We start from the raw sequence: 19,771 nt of genomic DNA on the forward strand, positions 1-19,771 counted from the left end.
ATTTCAGGACGACAATTTGGCAAAATGCTTATTCCAGATCCATCCGACCTGGCTGGTGGAATCGTCCTGGTTGCGGGCAAGCCACAGCTCGCCCTTCTCCCCAATGACATCGAAGATCTCGCCCGCCACATAGGTCAGGTAGGGGTATCCAGCTTCACGTCTGGCACGGTCGATATTGAACTCGTAGATGCTGGCGGCCAAGAACAACACATTTGGGGCTTTGGCCGGTCTGCTGTCGGTGGGAGCAGCGTCGGACTCGGTGGTGGGCGTGTCCGGCATAGGCATGGCAGAGGAGAAGAAGCCCGAGTACCGGCCAGCTGGGGAGGCGGGCGGGTTCGTATCACTAGACGAACCGGCGATCAGGTCCGCCAGAAAAGGTGTGTCCAAGCTCAAGTGCGGTAATCTTGGGAAAGGCGCTTCGTCCGCTGGCTTTGTGGCCTGGGAAGTTGAACTGGACGTGTTGGTGACTTGCTGTAATAACTGGCTCCGGGGCAGTTCCGGGGTATCAGGAGGAGCATGACCCGAGTACGAAGACTCAGCCCGACGGCGGTCTTGAGTTGACTGGCCATCTACCTGGGGGGACTGGAAGGGCTGGCTCCCGACACTGAAATCATGAGAATTCTTGGGCGACTCATCCACCATGGACCCCGGACGTGCATTGGAGCTGTTCACGGTAGACGGACGGCGGGGAGAATTCACATTCGTCCCAGTAGAGGGCGTGTTGAAATTGACCAGGTTGACCGTGTCGGCCAGCAAGGCTCCGTTACAGACACCCAAAGAAAGTACCTGTGCATCGGAGAACGCGTAGTCGCTGTTCCAGTCGCTGATCACCTTCTGGAGATCATTGGGGAAAGTTTCCACATGAGTCCCGATCTTTTTCTGGAGCACGCCGTACCACGTTGTTTGAACTTCAACGAAATTCTTGAGACACGCTTCCATCAGCTTGGCCGTCAGCCCATAGAATCTGGGCAATTCGTCCTTGAGAGCTTCATTCAAAGCCATGAACTGCTCGCCCTGTTCGGTGGTTTTCTTGTCAGGTTTGTCGCCGCGGTCCTTGACGGCTTTATAACGCGCATAGTCCAGGAGGCGCTTGTCGCGTTTCTTCATCACGCGTTGTGGACCCTCGTGAAGCTTGAGCAAGTTAACCATGGGATTGATGACACTTTGGCGAACCACATCAAGCTAGGGGGGAGATATCAGTAAGAACTCTTGTAGGAGCAATCTTGGTGGGACTCTACTCACATGTTCCGGTAGGGCTGCTGTGAGGATCTCGCGGATCGTCATCTTGAATCGGCGCCACTTACTCTCCAACTCGGAATAGTTGGACTGGGTCACATCGATGACTCCTTCAATGGCGGCAACAAACTCGTTCAATCGGTCAATGGAGGCCTGCGTCTCCTGCGTATACATCTCAACGTCACGCATGACCACCTGCAACTGGAAATACCCGTCGCCGAACTTTTGTGACAATGCGTCATAGATCTTGTCCTCAAACATATCTGAGAGGCCAACCTGCTGCCGCAATTTCTCTGTGCGACGACCGAAGGCCTTCGACAAACCCGTGCGCACATCGGACTCCTTGCGCTTTCGACCAACAACCTGCCCGACAAGGTCTACTCGTTTCTTCATTTCATTGATACGAATAGAAATGTTCGTGACTTCTTGAAGAGCATTAGATAGAGCCAAGCGGTCCGGATGGTCATTTGGCGTGGACTCGAGCAGCTCAGAGAGAAGAAGCGGATACTTCAGAATTCGCTGCACGGGTTTGACCAGCAACGAGTCCAAATCCCAGGCACTCGTCAGATCTGCTGCCCATTCCCGACATTCTTTCAGCCAGATAGCAACCTTCGGGTTGCGTTGCAGGACTTGGAGCTTCTTGTTGGCAGCATCGTGGTTCCTCAAGTAATCGGTATAGACCTTCTCCATCTGGGCCATGTGGTTCATGAATGCCAGACCGATCGAGGTCAACCGATCTTTTTCTAAATCCGACTTTCCCACATCCCCGGGAGACTGTTCATCAGCACCAGAGGAGCGGGGCCGGTTGTTGCGAGTACTGCGCTTGCTGTTCCATCGCTGGGACTTGGGCATCACGTAGATGCTTCTAGCGGCCTGTTTGAGAGCATCCTGAAACGCCATGGAAAACTGCACAACTAGGTCTGAATTGGCAAAGAGAATTTTGACATCGTCCGCCGAGAGATCGAGACAAGAACTTGAAGTGCCTTTGTAAATGTCGTCGACAACTTTCATGTCGCGACCAAACGAGTACTCGGTATCAACGAGCTCCTTGATGATGTGACGTCGTTTCTTGAGACGACGCTGTTCTGGAGAAGGCGACTTCTTCGATTGCATGCGCGCCAGCTGCTCAGTAGACGGAGCCAAGGATGTGGCGGATGAGTCTGCGGCTTGAGGAGACTGGCTGGGTTCAAGGCGTCGGAAAGATGAGTCTTCACTACTACCCGTGCTATGAGTCGCACCTCCCAATGCAGAAAGAATGCCGTTGTGAGGGGGGACGTCTCCCGTGGGCGTTTTATCGTCAATCCTGAACTGCGAGGGCGACTGTGATGGAGGGATCGTTGGTAGCTCACGCGGGTCTTGAATGTTGATAGATAACCCGAGGCCGGTGTCCGGCTGGTAAGATGTGTTTAAATCGGCCGCAGAGGTCATGAGGCGTGGCGTGGGCACACCGTCCGGGGCACGGCCAGTCTTATCGGCAGCCGGACTGGCAGCATCATCGTCAGCTGCAATTTGCATCCAGTCCATGATGGACGGAGAAGCATGTTCCCAATCGTCTCGCCCGACCAAGCTCGCAGTGTGGGAGAGGCGATCCGTGACCGGAAAATCTTGGAATCGAGGAACGACAACAGGGTCGTCCGTCAGACTATCAGTCCGTCCATCTGTACGGGAACCGGTGTCGACCGAAGGCTCAGGCGAGACACGAACTGCTGGGAAAGGGAGGCTATGACCTCTGCCTCCCCGAGTTAGCTCTTCAAGATAAAGCTGAGTAACACGCCTCGAATCCCATCTGCCCTGTCTGGCCAAGCTTGGAGGAGTCGAAAATGAGTTTCTTTCTGACTGCTCGGGTACCTCGAGAGTGTCGGGTCCCGTCACACCATAATCCTGAAGTGGGGTTGAAGATGCCTCATCATCTACCACAGAGGGTGGTCTCGTTGAAGCAGCCGAGCAAGATTGAATCGCCGGCTCCGTTTCTGGCTCTGCCAGTGACTTTTGTAGGATAATTTCATCGCTGCTCTCTTCACACCGATCATCGAAAGTGGAATGTTGGTTGCGTAACGAGGAAGACCATGAACTCATGCTCCATCTGTTTTGAACGGGATCGGCGACGTGAACCTGTGGTATTTGGGCCGGATGAGGTTCTTGAGTGTCAGTGCTGCTAGAAGAATCGAAATAGGTTGTCTCGCGCAGCATAATTTGAACAGATTCCTTGTCATCGTTTTCCGAAAGACTGCAGTCTGGTTCGTCGCATGAGGAGCTTTCGGGGCTGGATCCACGTATTTGCATTATATGGCTCAGTAAGGTTCGATTAGATGTGCTAGGGTTTCGTTGAAGTAATCCGGACTGCGGCTCCGGGTCAAATGTCGTGACGTGGGTGTCATTAGACTGTGCGGTGACGGCCGAACTGGGCACGGCATCAGTGGCGGAAGATGTTCCAACTGGCACACCTGGCTGCTGTTGACTTCCCGCGGATGGTATTCCTAGCGTCGGGGAGTCCATTGCGGTGTGTGGCGTATCTTTTGTCGACACAGGGAGAGAAGTGTTGAGGTGAAGCTGGGGAAGAGCAGGAAGCTCCTTCTCCAGAGGACTGGTGATGCTGACCAGCTCTCTCGCCGGAATCGCCATCTTTTCAGGTACCGGGGGTCTAGTTACCGGCGTGCTGGGAGTGCTGGATCGGTCATCTGCGGGAGGTTGAGTGTCTTCGCCCTCCTCGTCTCGTCGGGCCCGACGCCGAAGCTCTGCTGCTTCTTCCTCCTTTCTCTCATTCTCCTGAACGGTCCGGTTGAATGCTTGCTGGATGAGTCGCCGGCGGGTCTCGAAATCTACATTGCCCAATTCGGGGATTCGGCGTTCACGAGGACTGCGTGCCTCGATCTTGCGGTCGTCTTGTTTCTGAAAAGACGATATTCGGTCTCCCACTTTCGAGCGCGGCGATGTTGGGGTGCCATGTGAAACAGATTGTCGGGGTCGTGAGCTGCGCAGGGGAGGTGACTTCTTGGGCGGCGGCGCAGCAATGTAGGCCTGAAGGAGCCGACTTCGTTCGGAAACAGGATTGCCGGTACGGCCATTGGCCGACTCCCGCCTGGCACGCACCGTTATCGGGGCATCGTCCGTCATGTGGTGGGGTGGGCTATCCTTCGGAGACGAAACGGGAGACGGTTTGGGGGACGGTTTGGGAAGACGACTGGCATGGCCTTTGGGCGATAAAGCGGCAGATCGACTACTGAAGGTCGGGTTGGAGGGGCTCTCGGCGCCGGAAGCAGTAGTGCGGCGGTACGCAGAGACTGGAATGCGGGATCTGGAATTCGTGCCGGGGGACCCATCGCCCTTGGTCTGCAAGGGCGCCGGTACGGCCATTTGGGAATTCCAAGGTTCTGCAAGGGAGGTTTTATAAGAGGAACCGTCCTCCGCGTCACTGTGGATCCTGCGGTGGGTATTTTGTGTTCCTGATTGAACTGCCTCTAAAGAGGCCGTATGTCCGAGGTACCAGGCCGTCGGCGTCAACGGAGATCGGGCCGATGATGGGTTGGCCTGATCGAATGTCGAGTTCGGGCTTGGAATGCTTCCCTCGGACCCTCGGCGGCGAAGGGGCGATGAGAACTCGTGCCCTGAATTGTTTACTTCTGTGTTAACCGACAACAGTTCCCCAAACAGCGGGCGGCGAGGTTGTGAATCTGGTATTCGCTGAAAAAGAGGCGGCGGAGCAGTCGAGCTCAAAAGCGCAGGGACTAGCCTTTCCGTCTCGGGTGACGATGGTGAAGAATCACGCCCGTTGCGTCGCCGGGAAAGAACACGGGGTCGCTCTGCACCGTCAACGCTGCCGGCAGGACTTGCGGCTCGGGATGCTGACCGAGAAGGCAAGGGAAGAACTGGATCGGAGGGATTGTCAAATCGCTTGACAAGGTCTTTGAAAGAGGTTTGCCGGGACCTAGGGAAAGAAGACCCAGACAGATCTCCGAGTGCGGGCGAATCCGTGGAACGAGGGGCTGGACGCCGACTGCCAGACATATCTGCTGGCAGCGGGGACACTCGATCTTTCATTTTCGGGTAGCCAGTGGCATCCATGCCCATTGTCCCATCGCCTTCACCAGAATGCCTCACATCGGCGGTCCCAAACCCACGCTGGCGATAATAGTCGCCGGGATCGGGGGATTCTCGCCCGCGCAAAGAAAGATGATTTGTGGAAACGGACCGAGTCTGTGGATCGATGCCTGATCGTGAAGGAAAGGACGTGGCATTCAAAGGAGGTGCAGAGGGCGTGGAGTGGGAATCATAGGAGGGAGTGGGTGCCGATGACTGTCGCCCAAATGGGGCTGGATCGCGGTCCCGGATATCAGAACCCTGGACACTGCCCGACATTTTTTGGCATGCTTCAGGCCGACAGCCGACGTGGACTGGTAGCGGGGATTTGGTTTTTTTTTTTTTTCGGATCTGGGTTAGATTGATGAGCTGGTCGGGCTGGGCCCAACGGGAACGTCTCGGGTGAATCGATTTCAGGCTACAAAGCAATCCCGGGAGCACCCCCGGTCCAGCATCATATTTCTCGAGACAACCCGCACAATGCAGAACACAGACTGGGGTGGGCAGCCAGTCCAGAGAGGGAGCGAGAGAGGGACGAGGGGAGAGCAGGGATGTGGATGTGGTGTGGTGATGGTGGTTTCCAGAGAGGCGTTGAAGGAACGATGGGGGTGATCGACCGATGAGCTGTTTGGAAGTGCCCTGGTGTCTTCCGGGCAGAAGCAGGAAGAGGGAACGAATAAGAGAGTCGAGGAAATGACTAGCGGCTGTGACGTTTGTTCGGCGTCTACGCAGCAGCGGTCGCTGATAGGCGATGACGGTTCGAGAGAGGGGGGGTTTGGCACCGATGCTGGGTGGGCCGGTTTGTTAGCTCGATCCTCTCTCCGAGCACACACCGTATGTCGGCTGAACTGCAATGTCGATCTGCATATATTGAAGCAGATCTGTGATGGAGAAGAAGATGAAAAAAAAAATGACGAGTCGAGGAGCTGAAGAGTTGAAGAGTTAAAAAGTCGAAAAAGAAAAAGTCAGAAAAAACGACAAAGGAAGTCGATGCCGTGGAACTGGTCGAAAGCCTGCCCTTCAACTGATCATCATCTTATAGGATTATATGATTTCAGGATAAAAATAAAATAGTAGACTGTGAGACAAGTGGATTCGACCCCTTCCTAGAGGGTTGGAAGTTGGGGCCACGCGAAATCCCCCTGACAGGAACGAGGAAAAGTAGGAAAAGCCCAAGGCTGACGCAGTGGAGACGCAATTCCCGTGGCCTTCTAGACCAGGCATGAACCATGGTTAGGGAGTGATCTTTTGTGTTTTCTTTTATTTTCTGGATGGAGCTTCAGGTTCATGGACGTGGGAAAAGAAGGAACAGACAATCATCCAGGAAGATCATATGGATTGAAGTATCTCATGATGTACTGGGTTGATAGCCCTGGGGCGGTGCTGGAACGGCAGTCTTGACACGTCCCGCCCTCATCCCCAGCATTCCCTTGACACAGTCCTTGAAACATTGGAAGAACAGGCTTTGTTCATATAAACCCTCATTTCATCTCCCGATGAACTCCCTGTGAACCTCCATCATGGCCAAAAAGCGCAAGCGACCGGCCAAGGACGGGCCCAAGCCCTCGCAGAGTATCACTGCGTCCCCCGGTCGTTTCAGAGCGCCCCGGGCCCCAATTGCCCCCAAATCAACCCATCCTGTTCTCTGCCAATACTACCGTGACGTGGTATCTCTGCGACAGTATCTCCTCCAGCAGCTTCCAGTCACCTCCAAGTCTCGTCGGCGGCGCATCGCATCCCTGGGATCATCCCGAGCCGAGCCCGGCTGTCCTGCCGAACCCCAAATCCTGGCGGATCTACTGGATTCCACTCGGGTGGGCATTCGGAAAGATTCCTCCCCGACGGTTAATTCCCAACGACAGCAGGATTACTTGGCTTTCGCCCAGTCCCAATCACGGTCGATTCTCATCAGCACGGACACGGGGCCGGCCTGTCCACAATCGGAGGTATGATATGATGACAGTTTGTCTGTGCTTATTATGCATTGACCATTTTTGTGTGCAGGTAGTCGATTTCGTGATTTGGAAACTCTTCAATCACCAGGGCTCCTACAAGCCCCAGCACCTGCTGACCCATGGGTTCCAACGCCCTGCCATGGGACAGAATGCCCCGGAGAGCAGCATCCCGGGTCTTGCGATTCAGTTTCCAAACCAGAATGTCCGCACCCTCAAAAGTGCCCCATGGGTGGATATTCTGGGGTTGCTTGGCAGCAATGGGGAGGAGGTCATGATCCGCCTTCTCTTGGATTGTGGCATCTTTGTTTCAGTGAATGCTCGCAAAGGCATCTACTATCAACTCAGCGGTATGTTCTACTTTGATCCAACTAAGAATAAATATGGGTGCTTATACTCATATTGTTCACTTTGCTCCTATAGGGCTGCCCTTGTCAACCCTTGAACCAGTAAGCAATAATATTTCTTCGCAAACGGAGAGGAAAGCCTCTGCCAAACCAAACTCTTCCAAAGAAAAGAACCATCAGGAAAGGGACCAGAAACAGAACCTACGGAGGCCAAATAGTATCCTCTTCCTCCGCCGGCGCATGCTCTACAGTCGATCGAGTGATGCCAAAGGAAAAGCATCAATTGGACTCGGCCAGGCCCGTATGTATTTGATTGACTGTGGTTTTTATCTCAAACCTCGAAACTGATGATGAGGCAGATGTTCTCAACCGCTGTAGCTCGCTGGATTCAACGGCGCAGACAGCACATGTGATGAAGTACATCTTCCCTCGGCAGTTCGGCCTGCAGAATGCGTTTACTTTGGCCTCGGATGACCGTGAGAATGGCGACCAGTTCAAGATCTACAATTTCCGTGAAGATGAAATAGCACGAATTGAGGATCCAAAACGCTTGCGATATTCTCGGCCCCAGGATGAGCCTGTAGATGCCGGTAACGAGACAAGACATGTCAAGTTACCCAAGCGACTTCGGGGCAAAGCGGTCGAGCTCGTCCAAAAGCTGCGGAAGCAAAACGAACGATGTTCATACAGGGAGCTGCTGAGATATTATTGCCCTATTGAGGTGAGTATTCCTACCGTGGTCGGTGTGGATGGCTAGCTTACTGTCGCAGCCAATGGGGCCCTGGAAACTTGGCCCATCGGCTTCACCCAACAAGGGTGTCGAGAACAGGGATCCCCAATCATCCATGGAGCAACCCATGGTGACACAAATACGGACAAAGAATCCGTCATCAACCGACGAGTTAACACAATCACCATGCCGTAATTCGCTATCGCATCGGCATATCGCTGTTGACGCTCCTCAACAAGACCAGGTCAAGGCTCGACCGACGGTCCCAAAACCCAAATTTAGTCTGACTGACCATGCAACGCCTACTTCCTCTGTCTCGGCTTTTTGTCGCGCAGTTTTTCAGAGATTGATTCCTCGTCAATTCTTCGGGGTGGGCCTAGATGGCCTCTCGAATCTCAAGACTGTTCTGAGAAACGTGGACTCCTTCATCAAGATGCGTCGATTTGAAAGTCTGAATCTGCATGAAGTATGCAAAGGCTTGAAGGTTTGTTTGATTCTAACCGGGACTACTTGACCAGATATGCTGATTTTTGCTCTTAGATCACCGGCATTCCTTGGTTGGAGCCTCCTTTGACCCAAAACCATGCCACAAAACACAAAATCTCCCTCTCTGATTTCCAGAAACGCACTGAATTGCTCTACGAATTCATCTATTATGTCTTCGATGCAATCCTGATCCCTCTTGTCCGGGCTAATTTCTATGTGACTGAGTCCCAAACCCATCGAAACCGTCTTTTCTACTTCCGCCACGATGTGTGGCGTCGGTTGACAGGGCAGCCTTGGGCGGACTTGCAAACGACTATGTTTGAAGAAATCGAACCAAAACAAGCGCAGCGCATGCTGGCACGACGCTCACTCGGTTTTGGATCCCTCCGTTTACTCCCCAAGTCTACTGGTCTCCGACCAATCTTGAACTTGCGGAAACGGATCATGAAGGAAACCGTCTGGGGTGGGAAAAAACGCTCCTTTCTCGCCCCAAGCATCAATTCGAACATTACCCCCATCCACAACATGCTTAATTACGAGCGACAGCGAGCTCCGGCAAAGTTGGGCTCGTCTATGCATTCCGTCAGCGATATGCATTCTCGACTCAAAGATTTCAAGGAACAACTGTTCCCACGGTTGCCCGCAGTCGACTCTGGGGAGTCAAAGCGTCCACCGCTCTTCTTTGTCAAGCTCGACATCCAGGCTTGTTTCGATACCATCCCGCAAAAGAGACTCCTCCATCTCGTTCAGCAGCTGGTTTCAGAGGAAGTCTACCAGATCACCAAACACGTGGAGATCGAGCCACCCATGTCCGACGTGCGACGCGCGAAGCCAATGCGGAAATTTACAGGCCGCGCCGCGCCTGCGAAAAACCTCAGCCCCTATCAGACCTTCTCGCAAATGACGGTCATCGAAGGAAGGCGAACACCGTCTTTATCGATACAATCACTCAGAAGACGCATGATGCCGATGCCCTGCTAAATCTTTTGGATGAGCATGTCCGCAACAATCTCGTCAAGATGGGCAACAAGTACTTTCGCCAGCGTAGCGGCATCCCACAGGGTTCGGTGTTGAGTAGTTTGCTGTGTAACTTCTTCTACGCGGAGCTGGAACGGGAGGTCCTTGGCTTTCTGCGGCCCGAAGATGCCCTACTCATGCGGCTCATTGACGACTTCTTGCTCATCACGCCTGACGCGGGCCTCGCAATGCGGTTTCTGCAGGTGATGGTTCCGGGCCAGCCATCCTACGGCGTGGTCGTCAATTCGGCCAAGAGCCTGGTCAATTTCACCGCAGCCATCGACGGAATGCACATCCCCCGGCTGGAGGGCACGTCTCTCTTCCCGTACTGCGGAAATCTCATTGACACACACTCTCTCGAGATCCACCGCGACCGAGACCGCGTCCTGGAAGGCGGCGACTCAGCAGCAGCCATTCTCTCCGATTCCCTGACCGTCGAAGCCACCCGTCTTCCCGGCTGCACCTTTCACCGCAAAGTCCTTGCCTCATTCCGACTCCAACTACACCCAATGTACCTCGACGACGTGCACAACTCGCGCGCTGTGGTGCTGACCAATATCTACACCAGCCTCGTCACCTGCGCCATGAAGATGTACCGCTATATGAAATCGCTGCGCGGTCGAGCGCACCCGGGCCCGCGTATCGTCATCCGCACGATCTACGATCTCATCCTGCAAACCTCGGGCCAGATCCAGGCGCGGCGCGCGGCGGGCCCCCCGTCTTCCTTCTCGTGCTTTGTGCAGCGATCGCATCTCCAGTATCTGGCCTCTGCGGCTTTTCGGTTTGTGCTGCGTCGCAAGCAAACGCGGTATGCGGCGGTCCTGCGCTGGCTCGACTCGCTGGGGAAAGAGGCTCGCCCGACGTCGGATACAGAGGCCCTCCGTATGACGGGGGTTATCAAGAGGGGTAACCTGGCGTTTGAAGGTTGGCGCTTTTAGGGCTATCTCGTCACACTCTGTAGATGGTCTCTGTTTAATCTCATGGAAATTCCAAAACCCTCCCAAAAATGCGCCACCACATTTGGGGGTCACCGCGAGTCGCGGGTATTTTGATCGCGTGTAGTCCGTCCGGAATCGCCCAATGAGAACTGCCACGCGTGCAGACCGTACCACGCCTCGTCCGACCGCGGATCCTCCAGGAGTGGACGAGCACCCGACTGGCAGATGTATCCAGTGGTTCAGGGGCTAAGATCGGAATAGATACCACACAGCAAAGAAAAGAAAGAGAATAAAAAAGAGTGAGATCTGGCTTGGTGTCCTCCTAAAATGCTCTCAAGGCGAAGCCAAGTCTCTACGTCCCTGTCGATCGCACCAGTACCCACATCAACGATTTTTGATCTCTGGAAAAAACCACCGTTGAGATGTCCACATTTCAGCACAGTATTTTCCCATCAATAAACATAGCAGCGTATGATATGATGTTTGGAGTGTTGCTCGCGACCAGTAGAGATTTATGCCAGGTCAAATCTACAAATCAGATGTCGGCTAACCTGCTCCGATCGCGCCGGTCAAGGGGCACCACGTTGGGAAGTGATCTTGCAAGATCTCTTGCAAGAGTCTACAGGTAGCCTACTGCAGTAAGCATAATCCGAAGCAGATACGGATACTGGAAACCAAATTTCGGATCCCAGACATAAGGTCGCGTGTCCCAGGGTCTGGAGTCGAATACTCAATTCCACCCGTTCCTATTATTGTTTTACTATCGTTACTATACCGGCAGTGCAGGTTCCACTCCTCGAATACCGACTTGGAAAAAGCCTGGGGCCAGAATGTCGAGTGTACTGTACCCAGAGGTACCTGCTGTATTACCCACCCGATACCAGTGGCCCAAGTCCCTCCAGGTACACCCCTGTTCTCGGCCAGACCGAGTGCAGCCTGAGGCTCCGCAAGCATCATCCAACGCTCATTTTCAACCTTCACGCCTCTTTCACTCCTTCTCCTCTCGTGTTCAGTCCCATCGTCTCTCTTTTTGTTTTTTGTTTTCGTGAATCGGCTTCTCTCGTGGCTTTTATTTTTTTTTGTTTTGTTCTTCTGCCTTCGTTTATTCCCTCCTTCGAACCCCCTCATTCACCCCCTTGACGGCCCCCAATACTCACCCTATAATCCCGGCCCTCCTGATCTTTTTGCACAACACCTGATCTGGATATCATCAGGCCGCGGCTGAGCTTGCATTTTGTTTCTCTTTACGTTGATCGATTGTTCTTGTTTTCGTGCCTCCTGGCCTTTTCGATCTGGGGCCGCCACCCCATCTCTCGCCCCCCCCCCCGTCCGATCTGCCGCGCGATCTCGACCCCTTCCAACCAGGCCGTTGATTATTTATTTTTTTTTTTAACCCTCGCGCCTTGTTTATTGACAATTCGGCGAGCGGAAAGACAAAGTTCCTGAATATCTCCACGAGATCATGACCACCGTCTGCCAGACGCCCAATTCCCCGCCCGAATTGTCGGGGTCCAAGTCCTCCAAATCCTCCTCCTTCCACTCCTCGTCACAATTAGACGGCCCCGACAGCATTTTCACGGACATTTCAAATTTCGAGGATATCGGCTTGGAGGATGATGCCGAATTTTCGCAAGTGGACCCGGCCACGGCTCCGTATGGCCGGCCTGGGGCTGGCGTGATGGCGCGGTCGCCCACGGCCAGAATGGTTAGCAAGAGCCCGGCCGCCACGACACGCGACTTGACTGCTACCCCGAAGCCTCGCAAACGAAGCCCTCTTCCTCCGAGCCGCAACCAGATCAATGGAGCTATCAGCACCCCCCAGTCCGCAGGCTCCCTTACCGCCAGAGCCAGCGGTAGGAGGGACTCGATCGGTGGCGGCCATTCGCCCAACTTGACGCCGTCTCAGCCTCATCGGTCACGGTCAATCTCACCTTTGCGTCCGTCCAGTCGCTCGGCTTCGAGCTCCAGCTTGGCACTGTCGCCGCTCTCTGCGCGAACCCCCACAGCAAAACAAACCTGGCAACCCAATCGCAAGTCCCTCAAAGATCTGGAGGAGGAATATCATGATTCCGATGATGAACTACCGGACGATGCGAGTCTCTGGAATATACCCATCTCTCCACGCCCTGCGCACGATCGCCCTCAATCTCGCAACCCCAGTCCCAACGGCCGCAGTCCGGGGCCCCCGCGCCCACTCCCATTTTCCCATACCGTGTCAGACTCAACCGTCCGACGGTCACCATCTGCGTCAAGGGAAGCACGCATGAAACGGCCCATGCAGCGTTCGAGTTCCGCGGGCCCTGAACGGGGGCAAATCTCGCCCCGCAACCCTCGCGCGTACTCCTACAACAGTTACATGTCGGATCTGTCAGAGGAAGCAAAGATCATTACCGAGGCTCTTGAACATCACGCGGATGAGAGTGGCCGTAAGCATGAGGAATCAGTGCAAAATGGCGCAGAGCCGCGAAAGTCGAGCTCGGATTCCCATGCAGGGTCTCAGGCCACCATTGAGCTGCCCCCGGTCCAAAAGTCGAACATAATGATCGACCCGTTGCCGATAAGCAAGGAGAAGGAAAAAGTGTTGACGAGGACGCGTCCCAGCTGGCTCCCGCCCAAGGACCAGAAGGAAGAAAAGAAACATTTGAAGGAATATAAGCAAATGATGGCGCAATCGCAGGAAACCGGTGAGTAGAGTGGCTTGCTTTCCCGCTCGAAGGTTGTCTAATGACTATTTCAGAAAAACGCAAAGCTGCTCGTGCTGCGTCTGCCCAATGTGAGAAGGATACCACCCGAGAGACGCTCCAGAGTCTTTGGGATCAATATGTCTGCCCTCAGTGGGAACGTGCTCTGCGCGAGCCTCGCACTCGAGAGCTCTGGTGGCGCGGAGTTCCTCCACGTAACCGTGCCGCCATATGGCGACGCGCTATTGGCAACGAACTAGAGTTGAGCGAGGAAACATTCACCAAAGCGTTACAACGAGCCAGGGATTTGCAGAATAAGAAAGAGGCGGATCCGAACGAGAAGAACAAGCGACTGCTGGAATGCTTTGATGCAATCCAAGCAGACGTGCCGAAGGCCTTCCCGGACCTGAATCTCTTCTCAGAGAGCGGGCCGTTGCGAGAAACCCTCATCAATGTCCTGCAGGCGTATTGCATGTACCGCAGCGACGTGGGGTACATCCATGGCCTTCACGTAAGTGTTTGAGATCGGCCTGAGTTGGAGCAATATACTAACGAGCTTTCCCGGACAGACCATTGCTGCTCTTCTTGTCCTCCAATTACCGACCCCCGCCTCTGCCTTCCTGGCCATGGCCAACGTTCTCAACCGGCCTCTCCCAGTCGCCTTCCTCACATGGGACCGTGGCGCCATGGCGCGTACCTACGGACTGGCTTCCGACACGTTGCGTTACAAGTACCCGCGCCTAGCAACTCACCTGCGCGAAACGCTGCGTCTCTCCGAGGAGGAAATCTGGGAGCCCATTTTCCGCACCCTTCTCACCAACGGCCTCGACCTCGACCGCATCTCCCGTGTTTGGGACTGCTGGGTTTTCGAGGGCGATCGCATCATGATTCGCTCTGCCGTGGCTATTCTCAGTTGTCTTCAAGCGCAGTTGTTTTCCTTCCACCAGCTGGATGACCAGTCTCGGATTACCGTGCGCAACATCCTCGGCTGGGGACCCCGCCATGTCGGGGCCAACAACCAGAAGCCCAAAGACCGCCACAGTGCTCCCGCTGCGGCGGGCTTTGGCGGCGGACAAATAATGAATCCCGGTGTCGCTGATTACTGGGTTCTCACTGCTGCTGGTAACGAGGATGGGTTTATGGATGCGGTCAGAGAAGCTGGGAAAGTGCGGCAGTAGCCTTTTTGCTTTTTTTTTTGTTACGGGGTTTGACTTGGCGTTTTCGTTTCTTTCATTCCACCATTGCGCGTCCTCGACTGGATACAATACCCAAGTGATTGTCTACTGCGACCTCCAAGTTCATCTTGTGGTTTCTTGGCTACTCAGGTGAAAAGAGCAAGGATGCGCATGCCATAAATGACCCACATTCATGGGCCTTTGAACCGATATGACTGGCCTTAGTGTCTATTGTCTATTCCCATATACCTTTTTTTGGTTTCCCTTGTTCTTCGTTCGCTGATTCCTGGGTTCCTTCTCCGCGGCTATGGATGTGTGTGTGTGTGTGTGTGTGTTTCATGTAGCCAACCTACTGCATTCATCAACAGCTGCTTTTTTTCTCCGTGCTTCTCGTTGTCTCTTATTTTCTCTTCCTTTTCTCTTTTCTCTTTTCCTTACTCCTTCTTCTACCTGTATTTTTAGCTACTTATCTACTCACGCCCCCACCTGATGCATTGTACTTTTTCTTTCTCTTTTGGGCCATCGATACTCATTAGTGGTATTCAGCAGATCAAGGCCGTTCCTCTTTGATATTGGGTGTTCAATCTGGAGTATGTTTGCTATCGTTCATCTAGTCTGTACTCTACTTTTTTAAGTATAGACATGAGATAATTCGAGCAGTTAATCTCCGTCTATGATAGGCAGACTCCTACCCCGAATAGTTCTGAAACCACTTTTAATGTAAAAGAAAAAGAAAAAGAAATCATCAACTGACGCCATCTCTCTCCGTTCGTTTCATTTCATCTCTTCTCTTACCAAGCAGCCCACGCCACCGGACCATTGGGAAACAGGCGCACCAGCACCTTGCGCAGCTCATCCATAGCCAGGATGCCTAGCGCCAGACCGAGAGGAATCAACCAGAACTCAATGGGCACGGAGGCGGTACCAAAGAGAGACTGGATGCCTGGAACCTCGGTCACAAAGATCGCAATGATGAGGGATATCAACATAGCCAGAGGGAGCCAGGGATTGCGACGGGCTGGGCGGATGGGATCAGCCTGGAGGAGAGACATGCGCTTGCTGCGGACGGACAGAATATTGCCCCACTGCATGATCACCAGGGTGACGAAATAGACGCACTGACCGACGTTGTTGAAATGGGTCAGCTGGTCCTGCGAGTAGCCGTGGAAGCCGCTGGTGTAGCGCTCAAAGGCAAACACGAGATCGTGGAAGGGAATACCGGCGTGCCGGTACATGTACAAGAAGAACATGGCATGGGCGCTGAAGGCTTCCATGACGCCGACGAAGAGATAGGACTGGCCGTAGATGCGGAGGTTGATGAGGTGGTCGGCGGCTGGACGGCGTGGCGGGAGGCTGAGGAGGTCGAATTCTTCTTTCTCCATGATCAGAGACAGAGACAGGAAGAGATCTGTGAACACGCAGATGATGATCATGAGGAACGAGCTGAGCGGCGCCGGCACCCCGAAGAAGACGTTCATCAGCACTGGCCAGATCTCGGACCAACTACCTGCTGGCAGCAGGTATGCGATGACTTTCTGCAGATTCTGGAAGACCAGCCGCCCCAGACGGATGGCTTCGACGATCGAGTCGAACCGGTCGAGAAGGACGAGGTCGGCTGCTTCGATGGCCACATCACTGCCGGAACCGACAGCAACGCCCACGTCTGCTGCTCGGAGCGCCGGTGCGTCGTTGACGCCATCGCCTGTTACGGCAACTACCTTGCGGCGTGCCTGGAGCTCTGTCACGATCCGCAGTTTCTGCTCGGGACTCGTGCGGGCGAAGACGATCTCGTCATATCCACAGACCGTGTCCCAGTCCTTTTCCGTCAATGACGAGAGGCTAGGCCCCTCGAGAAGCAGACTATGTCGCGAGCGTGGCATCTTGACTTCTGCTGCAACATCGATAGTATCTCGAAGATCATCGATTTTGTCTGGCTCAACTGCCCCATCGTAGATCCCGATAGCGCGGGCGATGGCCGCCGCAGTCAACCCAAAGTCGCCAGTCACCATGAAGAACCGAATTCCTGCACGCCGGCAAGCCGCCACCGTCTGGGCTGTCTCCGTTCGTGGTGGATCAATGATGCCGAATATTCCCATGACGGTCAAATTTTGTACCGCTGAACTCATGATCTCGTCGCTGAACCCGTTGGATCCGGGCTCATTACGCGGCACATAGTGCCGCTGGCAGAGGACAATTACTCGCTCTGCTCGACGTGACAGCTTCGCTTGAAAGTCTGAGAATTTCTGACGGGCATCTTCATCCAGTGGGCGGACGCCATTGTGTATGGAAGACCAGTAGGAAGTGCAACGACACAAGAGCACATCTGGCGCTCCCTTGACATAGACCAGGTATTCCTTAGATACAGCAGGGTCTCGGTGCATGGTAAGCATCCACTTATTTTTGGAATTGAACGGGATCTGGTGCACCCGTTCATATGGAGCGAGAACCTTTGGTGCCGCTGAGCCCACGCTGTCCGCAAGCCGCAACACTGCCGCATCTGTGGCATTTCCGTTGACAACCCGCTCATGAACGGGCAAGCTCAAGGTCGTCGTGTCAAAACTGGCGTCATTGCAGAGGGCCGACGCACGTAGCAAAGTTGCAAGGCCATCCGGGACGTCAAATGTGCCGAACTCACCCGGAGCCAGGTCCTCGACACTGTACTCCCAATCCACCATGCCAAGTGACTTGACAAACATGCGGTTTTGGGTCAGAGTTCCGGTCTTGTCGGAGCAGATCACGTTCACGCAGCCCAGAGTCTCCACGGTTGCCAGTCCCTTTGGCAAGATGTTGGTCTGCTTCATGCGCCGGGCGACCATCATAAGGGTCAGGGCCACGCCAACAGGTACACCCTCGGGGATAAAAGCCACCACGCAGCCCATGACATTGTTTAGCATGGCCACCACACTCATGTACGTAGGATGGTCCCTGCGAAGCCATCCCAGCCAGGTGAAAAGTATCAACAAGGCCAGGGTGACCGTCAAGCAGACGATAATTGTGACGAAGCGGGTGATCTCACGCTGGATCAAGGTTGGCTTCTGCTTGACCCCGGACGTCATTTTTGCGATGCGACCCATAACAGACCGGGCGCCAGTGAGTACAACGACACCAATCGCGTTTCCATTTGTCACACAGGTTCCCATCAGGGCGATGTTGCGCGTCTCGAGAAAGTTGGTGTCTGTGGAGTCAATAGCGCCATCAATCTCTTCCGACTCGCCAGTCAAGATTGCACGATCGAAGCGAACATCTCCGGAGCTCTGCAGAATGCGCATGTCTGCGGGGACTTTGTTTCCAATGCCAATGTGGACAATATCGCCAGCAACCAACTCGGTGGTAGGGAGGCGAATCATTTTTTCGTCGCGCAGCACCATAGCTTCTGCAGGGAGAAGGTTCAAAATCGAGTTCATGACACGCTTTGTCGACCAGTCCTGAAATGCCGAGAAGCTCGCCTGCAGTGTGATGACGATGATGATCAGGATGGCCATGGCAAGATTGGTAGGTGAGGGCGGGTTGCTCAGAGGTTGCCAGCATATAAAGAAGATAACAACACCAACCCAGAGCACCGAGCAAAAGCCACCAAAGACATAGAACAAGATCTTCCTGAGGTAGTTCTCCCGGTGGTGGGCAATGACGTTCTTGCCGTCACGCTGAAGGCGCTTGGCGGCAGAAGAGGCACTGAGCCCAGTACGCTGATCGACGTTGAATTCCTGGCACAGCTTCTCTTGTGAGAGAGTATGAAAATCCAGACTCTCAAAGTAGTCCTGGTGAGTCTGCTTCTCCTTATGCTCCTCCACATCCACTTGCTTTGTCGCATTCTGGGACTCGGAGATTTGAATCGAGAGGGTTCGGAATTCAATAGGAAACCCCGCGGTGCCTGCGGCATTTTGGATGCTGCTGTGGGTGCTGTGGATTGTATCACGACTCACGGACCGAGTGCGTCCAAGCTGCGCAGGCTGGTAGATTGACCGCGTTCCATCTGCAGATTGGGATTCCTCGAATGTGATCCGCATGCTGCGTCCAGTCCTATCAGAATCATCTTTGGCCTGATCACTGGCAGACTCGACATCGAGCTCGGACTTGCTGTGAGTCTCTTGGGGGTCCATGGTGAAAACTGTCTGAATAGAGTGTGGCGTTGATGAAAGACGATGATGAGGGGGGACAGCTCGACACCCACTATTGGTACGGCAAGAGGAGAGAGGAGAAAATAGATATTCAGAGAAAGCAGTGCAGGGGGCAAATGGTATGTGCGCGACACGGCCTTAAGTAGGTCTGAAGGCAGCTGTCAACTAGACCAGATCGAGCTGACACTGACTGATGCCTCGAGATGGTTGGGAAGGCGAGACGTCGCCCCGGGAGAATGGGAGAAGGGTAATATTAGCAAAAATGCTCCGATGCACGAGAGCCACGCGACAGCTCTAGCGAGGGGCCAGGGAGCCTCTGGTGCGACAGTCCGTGCGGATGGAGTGGAGGATGGAAAGGAGAAGAGAAGGATCGAGGTCAGATTACATTATCTCCAGAGGTACCTGGAGTACCTGAAGAACTGACGGTCTGCCATACTAAGGACAGGTACCCGATGCCCGCAAAGAAATAGCTCATTCATGATAGCTGCCACAGCTGGAAGCAAGTCAAGGCAAGACTCCATATAGTATCATCCATACGGTAATATTTCATTCTCAAAGCTCTTCCCAAAGCTCTTTGGGCCAATCATAATGTGAGGTGGCTGACATCTGACAATACATAACCCGGTCTGCTTTCGATCCAGCCCTAACTTCGTCGAGCTCATCCCGTGGTTCACGCCGATGAGTTCTTTGGAAAACCAACCGCCAGAGCAGAAAATAACAGCGAAAATGGCGCATCTTCCGCTGTTTCTGTCACAGCCACACCAAAAGTGTGTGTGTGGTGTGAGCCGACAATTCGATGGTTGCCGTGCGGGATTTTTCCTCGCCACAGATCGGTTTTTTGCAGGCGACGAGCCTCTGACATCTCCCACCCCAACACACCGGGGTTGAAAATTCTGCTCTGCGTGAGATTTAGAATAGTTTCGATCAGACTACCAGGAAATCGCTCAGTCACCAGGTCATTCGATTAGGGGGAAAAAGGATCATCGTGAGCGGTTTGCCGCACCCAATGGCGGC

The 19,771-nt window shown here is 54.0% G+C and overlaps 4 protein-coding genes across 4 annotated transcripts; 2 read left to right on the top strand and 2 right to left on the bottom strand.

Moving 5' to 3' along the window:
* Window positions 1-3: 3 nt before the first annotated feature.
* On the bottom strand, window positions 4-5,592 carry NUU61_006908 (putative Rho guanyl nucleotide exchange factor; the record flags this gene model as incomplete). The annotated part of the gene is made up of 2 exons (XM_056657435.1): window positions 4-1,182; window positions 1,243-5,592. 2 exons carry the CDS (start codon window positions 5,590-5,592, stop codon window positions 4-6), a joined length of 5,529 nt encoding a protein of 1,842 aa, XP_056510235.1.
* A 1,241-nt stretch (window positions 5,593-6,833) lies between these two features.
* Window positions 6,834-10,783, top strand: NUU61_006909 (telomerase reverse transcriptase; the record flags this gene model as incomplete). Its single annotated transcript, XM_056657436.1, has 7 exons — window positions 6,834-7,259; window positions 7,318-7,615; window positions 7,689-7,913; window positions 7,972-8,333; window positions 8,383-8,826; window positions 8,883-9,734; window positions 9,782-10,783. The coding sequence occupies 7 exons, from the start codon at window positions 6,834-6,836 to the stop codon at window positions 10,781-10,783; spliced, it is 3,609 nt and encodes a 1,202-aa protein (XP_056510236.1).
* A 1,462-nt stretch (window positions 10,784-12,245) lies between these two features.
* On the top strand, window positions 12,246-14,642 carry NUU61_006910 (putative TBC domain protein; the record flags this gene model as incomplete). Its single annotated transcript, XM_056657437.1, has 3 exons — window positions 12,246-13,467; window positions 13,521-13,975; window positions 14,034-14,642. 3 exons carry the CDS (start codon window positions 12,246-12,248, stop codon window positions 14,640-14,642), a joined length of 2,286 nt encoding a protein of 761 aa, XP_056510237.1.
* A 788-nt stretch (window positions 14,643-15,430) lies between these two features.
* Window positions 15,431-18,739, bottom strand: NUU61_006911 (cation-translocating P-type ATPase; the record flags this gene model as incomplete). Its single annotated transcript, XM_056657438.1, has 1 exon — window positions 15,431-18,739. The coding sequence occupies one exon, from the start codon at window positions 18,737-18,739 to the stop codon at window positions 15,431-15,433; it is 3,309 nt and encodes a 1,102-aa protein (XP_056510238.1).
* Between the last annotated feature and the right edge of the window lie 1,032 nt (window positions 18,740-19,771).

The sequence above is a fragment of the Penicillium alfredii genome (assembly GCF_028826965.1).
Source record: "Penicillium alfredii strain IBT 34128 chromosome Unknown utg000009l_segment0_segment0, whole genome shotgun sequence".
In the NCBI taxonomy this organism is placed as follows: domain Eukaryota; kingdom Fungi; phylum Ascomycota; class Eurotiomycetes; order Eurotiales; family Aspergillaceae; genus Penicillium; species Penicillium alfredii.